General features: G+C 45.4%; 1 protein-coding gene across 1 annotated transcript in view; it reads left to right on the top strand.

Moving 5' to 3' along the window:
• Nucleotides 1-33: 33 nt before the first annotated feature.
• Nucleotides 34-13,904, top strand: part of LOC311116153 (integrin alpha-11-like) — a gene marked incomplete at both ends in the record, with an annotated part of 33,290 nt that continues 19,419 nt past the window's right edge. The window contains 4 exons of the mRNA XM_084191278.1: nucleotides 34-177; nucleotides 5,837-6,171; nucleotides 6,831-6,997; nucleotides 12,679-12,818. Coding sequence (XP_084047404.1) covers nucleotides 34-177; nucleotides 5,837-6,171; nucleotides 6,831-6,997; nucleotides 12,679-12,818 — 786 coding nt within the window. The remainder of the gene's footprint in view (nucleotides 178-5,836; nucleotides 6,172-6,830; nucleotides 6,998-12,678; nucleotides 12,819-13,904) is intronic.

Genomic DNA, 13,904 nt, shown 5'->3' with positions numbered 1-13,904 from the left:
GATCCAGGGTCTGGATGTGTGGTTATATTTCAGATTGGGTCGTACTATGGGAGTGAGATCTCCCCGGTGGATATAGATGGGGACGGAGTGACAGACAACCTCCTGGTGGCAGCGCCCATGTTCTTCAGTGGAGGCTGGGAGAAGGGCAAGGTGTACATCTATAGAGTGACTGAGCTGGTGGGTGGACATGCAGACACACACTCACTCACACACACACACACACACACACACTCACAGATGTACGTATGCTCACACACACACACTCACTCACAGATGTACGCATGCTCACACACACACTCACAGATGTACGCATGCTCACACACACACACTCACAGATGTACGCATGCTCACACACACACTCACAGATGTACGCATGCTCACACACACACTCACTCACAGATGTACGCATGCTCACACACACACACACACACTCACAGATGTACACATGCTCACACACACACAAACGTCACACTCGTGTGCACACACACACACACAGATGTTAGCATGCTCACACACACGTCACACTCGTGTGCACACACACGCGCACACACTTAAACACACACCCCAGATCCCGTTACCAAACACACTTAAAACCGGGTCAGCACAGAATACGAAACACCTCAACCAGAACACATAAAGCCAAACTATCCCTATGCCTTGCATGTACATTATACCACCAGACCAGAGACCAGACCTTCCAGAGCCTTGATTAGGGTTAGTTAACCCACTGGCACAGCACAAACAGTCTACCAGACTTTGGGCACCTGCCGTCACACAGATCAAATGAACAGCCTCCCTCCCTGCGCCAGCACACCATCTTCATTAGATGCCTGGTGTACAAGTGCACAGTGAACTCAGTAGGAAAGCATTCACCACTTCAAACTGAATTACCAGCCAGTCATTTGGAGAAGGAAGGGGGCTTTCTTAATGACTGCAGAGGAATTTGTGTTGTTATGAGACTCACACAGCCAGCCAGGTCTCAGCATGGCCACAGCGCTCTCTCTCTCTCTTCTCTTCTCTCTCTCTCTCTCTCTCTCTCTCTCTCTCTCTCTCTCTCTCTCTCTCTCTCTCTTCTCTCTCTCTCTCTCTCTCTCTCTCTCTCTCTCTCTCTCTCTCTCTCTCTCTCTCTCTCTCTCTCTCTCTCTCTCTCTCTCTCTCTCTCTCTCTCTCTCTCTCTCTCTCTCTCTCTCTCTCTCTCTCTCTCTCTCTCTCTCTCTCTCTCTCTCTCTCTCTCTCTCTCTCTCTCTCATAATGAGGGGGAGCTATGGACTGGGGGACTGATAGGGGCTTGAGCATTAGGGTTCCCCAAACAAGAAAAAAAGAATCAACTAAGACAAGGGATCCCCCAACTAAGGACACAAAAGGGGTGTTGTGTCTAAAAGCAATTGAATGTTTAGGTCAACGTAAGTGACAGAGAGGTGGCCTTCCATTCTACCAATAAGCCCCCATGGGCCACTGTGGAATGACTGTGATGGTCTCACCACAAATCACCATATGTTTCAAATAAACCCGACTGAGTATGATCCTCCCCCCTCTCTCGCACACACATACACACACTACCCTGGTGACTACACAAGTGTGTGTACCACGTCACCCTCTCCTTCTCTCGTCCTCCACTTTACTTTAAAAAGACAACTGAAAAAACAAGTGATGTAACGTTTCAGCCGTCCACAGCTGTAGATTATGGAGGAAGATGGACAGCCGGGAGAGTGATGATGTGCATGGCTAACGATAGCCTCAAAATACTGGCTCCCAGACTGTCTTAATGCTGAGGGATTGTACCTTTTTCCAGACTGGGGGGAAACTAAATTATATTCAAAGATACAGATATTTTCCGACTGACTTTACACCCACTGTGAATACTCAAAGTTCGACAGAAACATCCCTAAAGAAACATCCAGAAGCCATGTTTGCCTTTGATCATGTGACACTCGGATGAATCACCCATCCCTCATGTTGACAATGTTTTGGGGAAATCAGATTTCCCCCTTGGGATATAAAATGGGTTAGACCCTTCCTCTTGCGAGAGCAAAAACAATGCAGCTTGAGGTTTCAGCTGATTTCAAATTCAAAACTCAAACTCCCCAGTTCTTTGTTTGTTAGTTATTTTTGGTCTATTTATGTCAACAAAAACAAAGCCTTCCAAAATGTCTTGTTTACATTCCTAAATGAATTTGGAATAACAAATGAAAGCTTCTGTAAAGATTGAAGAGGAAAGTTTAAGACAACAATTTACATTTTAGTCATTTAGCAGACGCTCTTATCCAGAGCGACTTACAGTTAGTGCATACATTTTCATACTGGGCCCCCGTGGGAATGTCTCTATGTCTCATTATGAGTTGTGTAAATAAATGGAGGGCTGTCCATTTGAGGGAGATCATCGATGGATGACTGAGATATCCCAGAAGCCCAAGGGGCATGGGGCTACCCGGCCGCAGCACAGGAGATAGCAGATGTATAACTTGACTCCATTTCCTTAGCCACTATGTCTGTTGTTGATGGATTCCCCTTGTGCATATGTTTTTGTTCCTGAGTGTGTTTATATGTACTGTGAGATATTGTTTATATTTACTGAGATATTGTTTACATGTACTGTGAGATATTGTTTACATGTACTGTGAGACATAGTTTATATGTACTGTGAGACATAGTTTATATGTACTGTTAGACATAGTTTATATGTACTGTGAGACATAGTTTATATGTGTGACACTCTGGCTCTGGGACTTTTGTATTTGAGCCAGGGTGTATTTTGTTTTGTTGGGTTTTGGTTTTGTATTTCTATGTTTGCAGTTCTGTGGTTGTATTTCTAGGTTTGGTCAATGACTCCCAATCGGAGGTAACGAGTGTCAGCTGTCGGCTCGTTATCTCTGATTGGGAGCCATATTTATTCTGTATGTTTTCTTGTGGGAATTGTGGGTTTTTGTTCCATGTTTCTGTCAGTGTTACAGAGGACTTCACTATCGTCATTTGTTGTTTTTCGTGGTTGCTTTATTTAATAAAGTCATGTTCGCTCAACGCGCTGCGCTTTGGTCTACTCATTCGTCAGACGATCGTGACAGAAAAACCCACCATAAGAGGACCAAGCAGCGTGTCAAGCGGCAACAGGACCCAGCTCCAAAGGTCTGGACATGGGAGGAGATTTTGGACGGAAAAGGGTCCTGGACTTGGGAGGAAATCCTGGAGGGGATGGATCGCCGTCCATGGAGCGAGACAGTGGAGAGGCGACGGAGAGAGGAACAACGGCGTCGGCAGGGCCATCGTCGGAGGGACGAGAGGCAACCCCAAAAAGTTTTTTGGGGGGGGCACATGGCTTGGGCGGTTGGGCAGCAGGAGGCTGCCACAGGGAGATGTGGAGAGAAGGCTATCGGATTACGGGAGCCATTGGCGAGTAGAGGGAGGGAAGTTGTTGTGGCACGGCATGAGAGACTGAGGTGTGTTACCAGTCCGGTCCGGCCCGTTCCTGATCCCCAGTTAAGGCCAGTGGTGTGTGTTCCCGGTACGGACCGGCCTGTTCCTACTCCACGCACCAGGTCCACGATGTGCGTCGCCAGCCCAGCTCGGCCTGTTCCTACTCCACGCACCAGGTCCACGATGTACATTCCAGCTCCACGTATCGGCCGGGTTAGAGTGAGCATTGAGCCGAATGTCATGAAGCCGGCCCAACGCATCAGGCCACCAGTGCGTCTTCTCGGGCCGGCGTACATGGCACCAGCCTTACGCATGGTGTTCCCGGTTCGCCCACATAGGCCGGTGCGGGTTATTCCACCTCCCCGTACTGGTCGGGCGACGGGGAGCATCAACCCGGGTAAGGTTGGGCAGGCTCAGTGCTCAAGGGGGCCAGTAAGCCTGCACGGTCCGGTATTTCCGGCGCCACCTCCCCGCTCCAGCTCAGTACCACCAGTGCCTACACCACGCACCAAGTCTCCTGTGTGTCCCCCGAGTCCTGTGCGTCCTGTTGCTGCTCTCCGCACTAGGCGTTATGAGAGTCCCCAGGGTCCAGTATGCCCTGTTCCGGCTCTCCGCACTAGCCCTTATGTGCGTCCCCAGGGTCCAGCATACCCTGTTGCTTCTCCCCGCACTAGCCCTGAGATGCGTGTCCTCAGCCCGGTACCTCCAGTTCCGGCACCACGCATCAGGCCTACGGTGCGCCTCAGACGGCCAGAGTCTGCCGTCTGCCCAACGGGGCCTGAACTGCCCGTCTGCCCAAAGGCGCTTAAGCCGCCCGTCTGCCATGAGCCGGAGCCGTCCGCCAGACCGGAGCCGCTAGAGCCTTCCTCCAGACAGGATCAGCCAGAGCCTTCCGCCAGCCATGAGCAGCCAGATCCGTCAGCCAGCCATGAGCAGCCAGATCCGTCAGCCAGCCATGAGCAGCCAGATCCGTCAGCCAGCCATGAGCAGCCAGATCCGTCAGCCAGCCATGAGCAGCCAGATCCGTCAGCCAGCCATGAGCAGCCAGATCCTTCAGCCAGCCATGAGCCGTCCAGCCAGGATCCGCCAGAGCCGTCCAGCCAGGATCCGCCAGAGCCGTCCAGCCAGGACCCGCCAGAGCCAGCCAGCCAGGATCTGCCTTTGAGTCCGGTGCTGTCCCTTAGCCCGGTGCTGCCCCTTATCCTGGTGCTGCCCCTTAGTCCGGTACTGCCCCTTAGTCCGGTGCTGCCCCTTAGTCCGGTGCTGCCCTTTAGTCCGGTGCCGCCCCTTAATCCAGTGGGGTTTAGTTGGGGGGTGGTCATGTGGAGGAGGCTACGGAAGCGGATAGTGACTAAGGTGGGGTGGGGACCACGACCAGGGCCAGAACCGCCACCGTGGACAGACGCCCACCCAGACCCTCCCCTAGACGGTATGCTGGTGCGCCCGGAGTGCGCACCTTTAGGGGGGGGTACTGTGACACTCTGGCTCTGGGACTTTTGTATTTGAGCCAGGGTGTATTTTGTTTTGTTGGGTTTTGGTTTTGTATTTCTATGTTTGCAGTTCTGTGGTTGTATTTCTAGGTTTGGTCAATGACTCCCAATCGGAGGTAACGAGTGTCAGCTGTCGGCTCGTTATCTCTGATTGGGAGCCATATTTATTCTGTATGTTTTCTTGTGGGAATTGTGGGTTTTTGTTCCATGTTTCTGTCAGTGTTACAGAGGACTTCACTATCGTCATTTGTTGTTTTTCGTGGTTGCTTTATTTAATAAAGTCATGTTCGCTCAACGCGCTGCGCTTTGGTCTACTCATTCGTCAGACGATCGTGACAATATGTACTGTGAGACATAGTTTATATGTACTGTGAGACATAGTTTACATGTACTGTGAGACATAGTTTACATGTACTGTGAGACATAGTTTACATGTACTGTGAGACATAGTTTATATGTACTGTGAGCCATAGTTTATATGTACTGTGAGACATAGTTTATATGTACTGTGAGACATAGTTTATATGTACTGTGAGACATAGTTTATATGTACTGTGAGAGGTTGTTTATGTTTGTGAGTAACTCACCCCAGTCATCCAACTTTATTCCTCGGTGATCTTCTCTGTCATGACTCATGAGTGTTACCCCTCGAATGTTTCTTCAGATTGGGCTCAATGTTGCAACGTAACATGCCATAGGCTAACTGACAGCATCAAGGTTTTTCAACCAAAGACTCTTTAAGTACGGAGTTACAAAGAGAGTCCTACCAACCAATAGGATTGACATTTGCCTATGCATAATTGAATAGACAGGCACATGACACAACCTTTACCAAGCAAAATCTCAACAACAAAAAAATACTCTACACCTACACTCTATCCCTTGTACCAGAAATATTCAAAAAGTACATCATCCTATCCTATTTCCTTCTTCAGAATCGTTTCATCCTGGAGGGAGCGCTGGAGATCCAGGACCGTGGTCAGAACGCTCGGTTCGGCTCCTCGCTGGCCCCGGTCCCTGACCTGAACGGGGATGGCTTCAACGACGTGGTGGTGGGGGCCCCACTGGAGGATGACCATAGAGGAGCTATCTACGTCTTCTTCAGCCAACGCAACAGGATTCTACGTAAATACAAACAGAGGATAGCTGCGTTAGACATGGCCAGTGGCCTGCGCTACTTTGGCCGTAGTATCCATGGCAATATGGACATGGACGAGGATGGCCTGGTGGACTTGGCAGTGGGCTCCCTGGGGGCAGCCGTGCTTCTATGGTAGGTCACTTAGATATTAACAAGTGTTCTACTGTTTCTATGGTAGGTCACTTAGATATTAACAAGTGTTCTACTGTTTCTATGGTAGGTCACTTAGATATTAACAAGTGTTCTACTGTTTCTATGGTAGGTCACTTAGATATTAACAAGTGTTCTACTGTTTCTATGGTAGGTCACTTAGATATTAACAAGTGTTCTACTGTTTCTATGGTAGGTCACTTAGATATTAACAAGTGTTCTACTGTTTCTATGGTAGGTCACTTAGATATTAACAAGTGTTCTACTGTTTCTATGGTAGGTCACTTAGATATTAACAAGTGTTCTACTGTTTCTATGGTAGGTCACTTAGATATTAACAAGTGTTCTACTGTTTCTATGGTAGGTCACTTAGATATTAACAAGTGTTCTACTGTTTCTATGGTAGGTCACTTAGATATTAACAAGTGTTCTACTGTTTCTATGGTAGGTCACTTAGATATTAACAAGTGTTCTACTGTTTCTATGGTAGGTCACTTAGATATTAACAAGTGTTCTACTGTTTCTATGGTAGGTCACTTAGATATTAACAAGTGTTCTACTGTTTCTATGGTACTGTATGTATGTGGAACATATACTCAACTACAGTTATGATCATAACACTGTGTATGGTTTATCTGCAGGTCTCGCAGTGTCGTCCGAATTCACGCCAACATCAGGTTTGAACCGAGCAAGATCAACATCTTTGTGAAGGACTGTGAGAGGGGAGGCAAGGAAGTGACCTGCATGTCAGCCATAGTGTGTCTAAACGTCACCGCCCGGACAGCCATACCTCCTACACAGGGAGTGGGTGAGTGTTCTACACTATAATGTAGCCTGCATCCTTCTACTGATCATAGCTTCAGTGCAGAAGATTACAGATTGACTCCAACTACCTTGAGATATTGCTGATGTTGCTGAACTCTTTCTCTGCACTTCTCATAATATGGGTTCTGTTTAAGCCGCCCACTGCTTGCTGCTTTTATGGGAATGGGAACTAAGCAAATAAAAACGAAGCAAAAAGCCCAGTGGAGCCAAAAAGCATTATTTATATTCAGGAAGAAGTTTCTTCACTGTTGTGCAGTCAGCAGAGGACCTCATTGTCTTTCAGGCGAAACTGAAATCTTGATTAACTCTACTGTTGATCTCCTACTGTTTTATGTTTGGAGCAAAGCTTAGCCTTTCCAAGACTGTTTTATCTTTGGAGCAAAGGTTAGCCTTTCCAAGACTGTTTTATATTTGGAGCAAAGTTGAACATTTTTACATTTACATTGTAGTCATTTAGCAGACGCTCTTATCCAGAGCGACTTACAGTTAGTGAGCGCATACATTTTCATACTGGCCCCCCGTGGGAAACGAACCCACAACCCTGGCGTTGCAAGCGCCATGCTCTACCAACTGAGCTACAGGGGACTGCTACACATTGTCTAAGAATCAGGAAGCACTAGAAGTAATGCTGTTCAGATATTCATAGTTGAAATCAATATCCTTCATCATTCTCCCAGACGTGTATTCCTCAATGTTTCTGCTTGGTCGTTGTTGAGTCAGTCACACCGCTCTGTTGTTGGCTCACTAAGTGAAATGGTGATGGCTACTTGCCCCAGAGCAGAGCCACAGGAAAATGTTTCCTCGCTATCAGTGACGATTTAGGAAATCAGTCCATCTGCCAAACACATATGCTGCAGGCTACAGAGGGGTTACGGGCATGCTATGCCAACTGCTACATCTGATGATAGCTGATCTGGATTATCCTAGCCTCTGACTGTCAATTAGCCTAGCATATGTACATTTCCCTTCAAATAGTACGCATTCTGTCCACTCATTTAATTTATATGGTGACAATACAAACAATGGTTGTCAGGCTGCGGTTAACCCGACATGGATACCCCACACTTCTGCCGCGAGCCCAGAATCTCCCTGGAGACCAGTTCGGTTACCATGGCACTGAGGTGTTGTCTTGCCGACAGTGGCCCACCCGTGCCACTGTCGGCAAGGTCTCTGTGTCAGAATTTGGTCTCTGTGTCACAATTTGTTTTAAAAGTCGAGGCCTGGTGGCTCAAGTTTTCCCCCTTGTGTGGGACTATAGGAGGCAGGCTGAGGAGGGATTGAAGAGTGGATGTTTCAGGTTAACCTCCCGAACTTTGTCTTTGTCAAATATGTTAGACGGGCCAAACCAATAGGAAGAAGCCTCAGAATGTTGTCTTGTCCTCCGCAGGGACGGTTGGACGTTTAGGGGAGACTGAACAGTGGAACACATTGATTTGATTTTCCCCTCATTATCATGTCTGGTCTAGTAACATCTGTCAGATGGGCTGCTGCTGGGGTTGCAAGTCTGTTGTGTTCGACTGTACAAGGAAGAATAGAGTTTGAGAAAAGAGATACTGTACGTCTCCAAATGTGCTTTAGGTAACACGCAGCATCTGATGGGAATGGAAAGAGCACCCCATGACTTCTATAACCATCTGTAGTCTGTCTACCATTGTGTCATGTCACACTCAATATGACGTAGGCCAGGGCTAGACAACACCCGGCCTGCGGGCCAAAACCGGCCCCAAAGCTGATTTGATGTGGCCTGCCAAAGTTGTCTTATAGGCTATGTAAGGGATAATCAACGATGGGCTATGCGTTCAATGGAAAATAATGAACTACGTGGAAGGTGTGCTCTGATTATCCGATTATACCTTTTATACCTTGATTATCCCTTACATAGCCTATAAGACAACTTTGGCAGGCCACATCAAATCAGCTTTGGGGCCGGTTTTGGCCCGCAGGCCGGGTGTTGACTAGCCCTGGCCTACGTCATATTGAGTGTGACATGACACAATGGTAGACAGACATTATTTAACACATTTGCCACTAGAAATGTGTTCAACATCCACCGAAGTAGCTAGCAAGTTTAATAGATACAGTTGAAGTCGGAAGTTTACATACACCTTAGCCAAATACATTTAAACTCAGTTTTTCACAATTCCTGACATTTAATCCTAGTACAAATTCCCTGTCTTAGGTCAGTTAGGATCACCACTTTATTTTAAGAATGTGAAATGTCAGAATAATAGTAGAGAGAATGATTTATTCCAGCTTTTATTTCTTTCATCACATTCCCCAGTGGGTCAGAAGTTTACATACACTCAATTAGTATTTGGTAGCATTGCCTTTAAATTGTTTAACTTGGGTCAAACGTTCCGGGTAGCCTTCCACAAGCTTCCCACAATAAGTTGGGTGAATTTTGGCCCATTCCTCCTGACAGAGCTGGTGTAACTGAGTCAGGTTTGTAGGCCTCCTTGCTCGCACACACTTTTTCAGTTCTGCCCACAAATTTTCTATAGGATTGAGGTCAGGGCTTTGTGATGGCCACTCCAATTCCTTGACTTTGTTGTCTTTAAGTCATTTTGGCACAACTTTGGAAGTATGCTTGGGGTCATTGTCCATTTGGAAGACCAATTTGCGACCAAGCTTTAACTTCCTGACTGATGTCTTGAGATGTTGCTTCAATATATCCACATAATTTTCCTTTCTCATGCCATCTATTATGTGAAGTGCACCAGTACCTCCTGCAGCAAAGCACCCCCACAGCATGATGCCGCCACCCCCGTGCTTCACGGTTGGGATGGTGTTCTTCGGCTTGTAAGTATCCCCCTTTTTCCTCCAAATATAACGAATGTCATTATGGCCAAACAGTTATATTTTTGTTTCATCAGACCAGAGGACATTTCTCCAAAAAGTACGATCTTTGTCCCCATGTGCAGTTGCAAACCGTGGTCTGGCTTTTTTATGGCGGTTTTGGAGCAGTGGCTTCTTCCTTGCTGAGCGGCCTTTCAGGTTATGTCGATATAGGACTTGTTTTACTGTGGATATAGATACTTTTGTACCTGTTTCCTCCAGCATCTTCACAAGGTCCTTTGCTGTTGTTCTGGGATTGATTTGCACTTTTCGCACCAAAGTACATTCATCTCTAGGAGACAGAACGCGTCTCCTTCCTGAGCAGTATGTTGGCTGCGTGGTCCCATGGTGTTTATACTTGCGTACTATTGTTTGTACAGATGAACGTGGTACCTTCAGGCGTTTGTAAATTGCTCCCAAGGATGAACCAGACTTGTGGAGGTCTACAATAATTTTTCTGAGGTCTTGGCTGATTTCTTTTGATTTTCCCATGATGTCAATCAAAGAGGCACTGAGTTTGAAGGTAGGCCTTGAAATACATCCACAGGTACACCTCCAATTGACTCAAATTATGTCAATCAGAAGCTTCTAAAGCCATGACATCATTTTCTGGGATTTTCCAAGCTGTTTAAAGGCACAGTCAACTTAGTGTATGTAAACTTCTGACCCACTGGAATTGTGATACAGTGAATTATAAGTGAAATAATCTGTCTGTAAACAATTGTTGGAAAATTACTTGTGTCATGCACAAAGTAGATGTCCTAACCGACTTGCCAAAACGATAGTTTGTTAACAAGAAATGTGTGGAGTGGTTGAAAAACGAGTTTTAATGACTCCAACCTAAGTGTATGTAAACTTCCGACTTCAACTGTAGCTACAGTAGTTGCCGTGGTAGTAGTTTAGCTAACCAAACCATCAGTCCTAGCTTGCCATTATGAAAAACGAATTCAACAATGCCAATAATGTTTTCAATTAGACTTTTGCTTTTAAAAAGCAGCTCAAACATAGAACATGTAAGAATTAACTATAGCCATTGAATTCTACCGCGCAAATATACCATGAGTTATAGGGAAATAATGCACGCTCTAGAATGCCCTTCAAGCCAATCAGAAAGAAGCATTCAACAATGCCATGGTATAATGGAGAAATTAGGTTTGAGGTATGGGAGACCAGTGTACTCTCCAGTTGGCATGCTCAGTAGGGTGATGTGCATTAGCTCTGGATTTGATGGTATTTTCCCCAAGCTATTAAAGCGCAGGGTAATAAACAGTGTGCCTCTAAAACAGTGTGGGTTGGAAATGAATCACTTCCAAAGCCATATGGCTCAAGAGGTCTAGTCAACTCTCTCAACTCTGGAGTAGTCACTCAGTGCCTCGATGGTGGCTCTTGGATTTTGTCCAAGTTTATTTTTGTGCTGTAATCTGTTCTGCTTCTGGTCATTACTTTATAGAAAGTAAAGTAATGTACACTACCGGTCAAAAGTTTTAGAACACCTACTCATTCAAGGGTTTTTCTTTATTTTTTACTATTTTCTACATTGTAGAATAATAGTGAAGACATCAAAATTATGAAATAACACACATGGAATCATGTAATAACCAAAAAAGTGTTAAATAAATACATTTGAGATTTGGGTGTTGGGTCATTGTCCTGTTGAAAAACAAAAGACAGTCCCACTAAGGCCAAACCAGATGGGATGGCGTATCGCTGCAGAATGCTGTGGTAGCCATGCTGGTTAAGTGGGCCTTGAATTCTAAATAAATCACAGACAGTGTCAGCAGCAAAGCACCCCCACACCAAAACACCTCCTCCTCCATGCTCTACTGTGGGAAATACACATGTGGAGATCATCCGTTCACCCACGTCGCGTCTCACAAAGACACAGTGGTTGGAACCAAAAATCTCCAATTTGGACTCCAGACCAAAGGACAAATTTCCACCGGTCTAATGTCCATTGCTTGTGTTTCTTGGCCCAAGCAAGTCTCTTCTTCTTATTGGTGACCTTTAGTAGTGGTTTCTTTGCAGCAATTCGACCATGAAGGCCTGATTCACACAGTCTCCTCTGAACAGTTGATGTTGAGATGTGTCTGTGACTTGAACTCTGTGAAACATTTATTTGGGCTACAATTTCTGAGGCTGGTAACTCTAATGAACTTATCCTCTGCAGCAGCGGTAACTCTGGGTCTTCCTTTCCTGTGGTGGTCCTCATGAGAGCCAGTTTCATCATAGCGCTTGATGGTTTTTGCGACTGCACTTATATACATTTTCAAAGTTCTAGAAATGTTTCTGATTGACTGACCTTCATGTCTTAAAGTAATGATGGACTGTCATTTCTCTTTGCTTATTTGAGCTGTTCTTGCCATAATATGGACTTGGTCTTTTACCAAATAGGGCTATCTTCTGTATACCCCCCTACCTTGTCACAACACAACTGATTGGCTCAAACACATTAAGAAGGAAATAAATTCTACAAATGAACTTTTAAGAAGGCACACCTGTTAATTGAAATGCATTCCAGGTGACTACCTCATGAAGCTGGTTGAGAGAATGCCAAGAGTGTGCAAAGCTGTCATCAAGGCAAAGGGTGGCTATTTGAAGAATTTCAAATATAAAATATATTTTAATTTGTTTAACACTTTTTTGGTTATTACATGATTCCATATGTGTTATTTCATAGTTTTGATGTCTTCACTATTATTCGACAATGTAGAAAATAGTAAAAAATAACGAAAAACCCTTGAATGAGTAGGTGTTCTAAAACTTTTGACCGGTAGTGTAGTATAGAACATGTTTCCAACACTTATGTTCCCTCTTTCTTCATCTCTCTAGCTATTACATACAACACCACCATTGGGGAGCGCCGATTCAACCCCAGAGCCATAATGGACGACCCTGACAAACTGCTGTTTCAAAACCTGACCCTGCTTTCTGGAGAGGAGACCTGTCAACACATCTACTTCCATGTCATGGTGAGCACTGACTAAATTCTAGCTGAATTCCAAATCAACATCTAGACCCTAGCCTATCCGGTAGATCTGAGAGTATTGGATAGGTTGAAGCAATATGACTTCATTTACATACAGCCAATCAGAAGGTAATTCAGAGACTTGAGATGGTATTATCCAGAGCCATGTATTTAGAGAATTGGGACAACTTTTAGAATTTTAAGTATTGCTATAATTATAGACATTTAGTTGCATAACAATATTTAAATATTCCCCCATGTAATGTTAATGGGGCGGTAACATGGCTGCCATAGAATTTTGAAGTGTCATGTACAGTGAGGGGGAAAAGTATTTGATCCCCTGCTGATTTTGTATGTTTGCCCACTGACAAAGAAATGATCAGTCTATAATTTTGGTAGGTTTTGGTAGGTTTATTTGAACAGTGAGAGACAGAATAACGACAAAAAAATCCAGAAAAACGCATGTCAAAAATGTTATAAATCGATTTGCATTTTAATGAGGGAAATAAGTATTTGACCCCCTCTCAATCAGAAAGATTTCTGGCTCCCAGGTGTCTTTTATACAGGAAACGAGCTGAGATTAGGAGCACACTCTTAAAGGGAGTGTTTCTAATCTCAGTTTGTTACCTGTATAAAAGACACCTGTCCACAGAAGCAATCGATCAATCCGATTCCAAACTCTCCACCATGGCCAAGACCAAAGAGCTCTCCAAGGATGTCAGGGACAAGATTGTAGACCTACACAAGGCTGGAATGGGCTACAAGACCATCGCCAAGCAGCTTGGTGAGAAGGTGACAACAGTTGGTGCGATTATTCGCACATGGAAGAAACACAAAATAACTGTCAATCTCCCTCGGCCTGGGGCTCCATGCAAGATCTCACCTCATGGAGTTGCAATGATCATGAGAACGGTGAGGAATCAGCCCAGAACTACATGGGAGGCTCTTGTCAATGATCTCAAGGCAGCTGGGACCATAGTCACCAAGAAAACAATTGGTAACACATTACGCTGTGAAGGACTGAAATCCTGCAGCGCCCGCAAGGTCCCTCTGCTCAAGAAAGCACATATACAGGCCGTCTGAAGTTTGC

Source organism: Coregonus lavaretus, assembly GCF_964263955.1.
Source record: "Coregonus lavaretus genome assembly, contig: HAP1_SCAFFOLD_780, whole genome shotgun sequence".
Taxonomy (NCBI): domain Eukaryota; kingdom Metazoa; phylum Chordata; class Actinopteri; order Salmoniformes; family Salmonidae; genus Coregonus; species Coregonus lavaretus.
The sequence above is the reverse complement of the archived record's forward strand: the minus strand, read 5'-3'. Positions and strand labels throughout refer to the sequence as shown.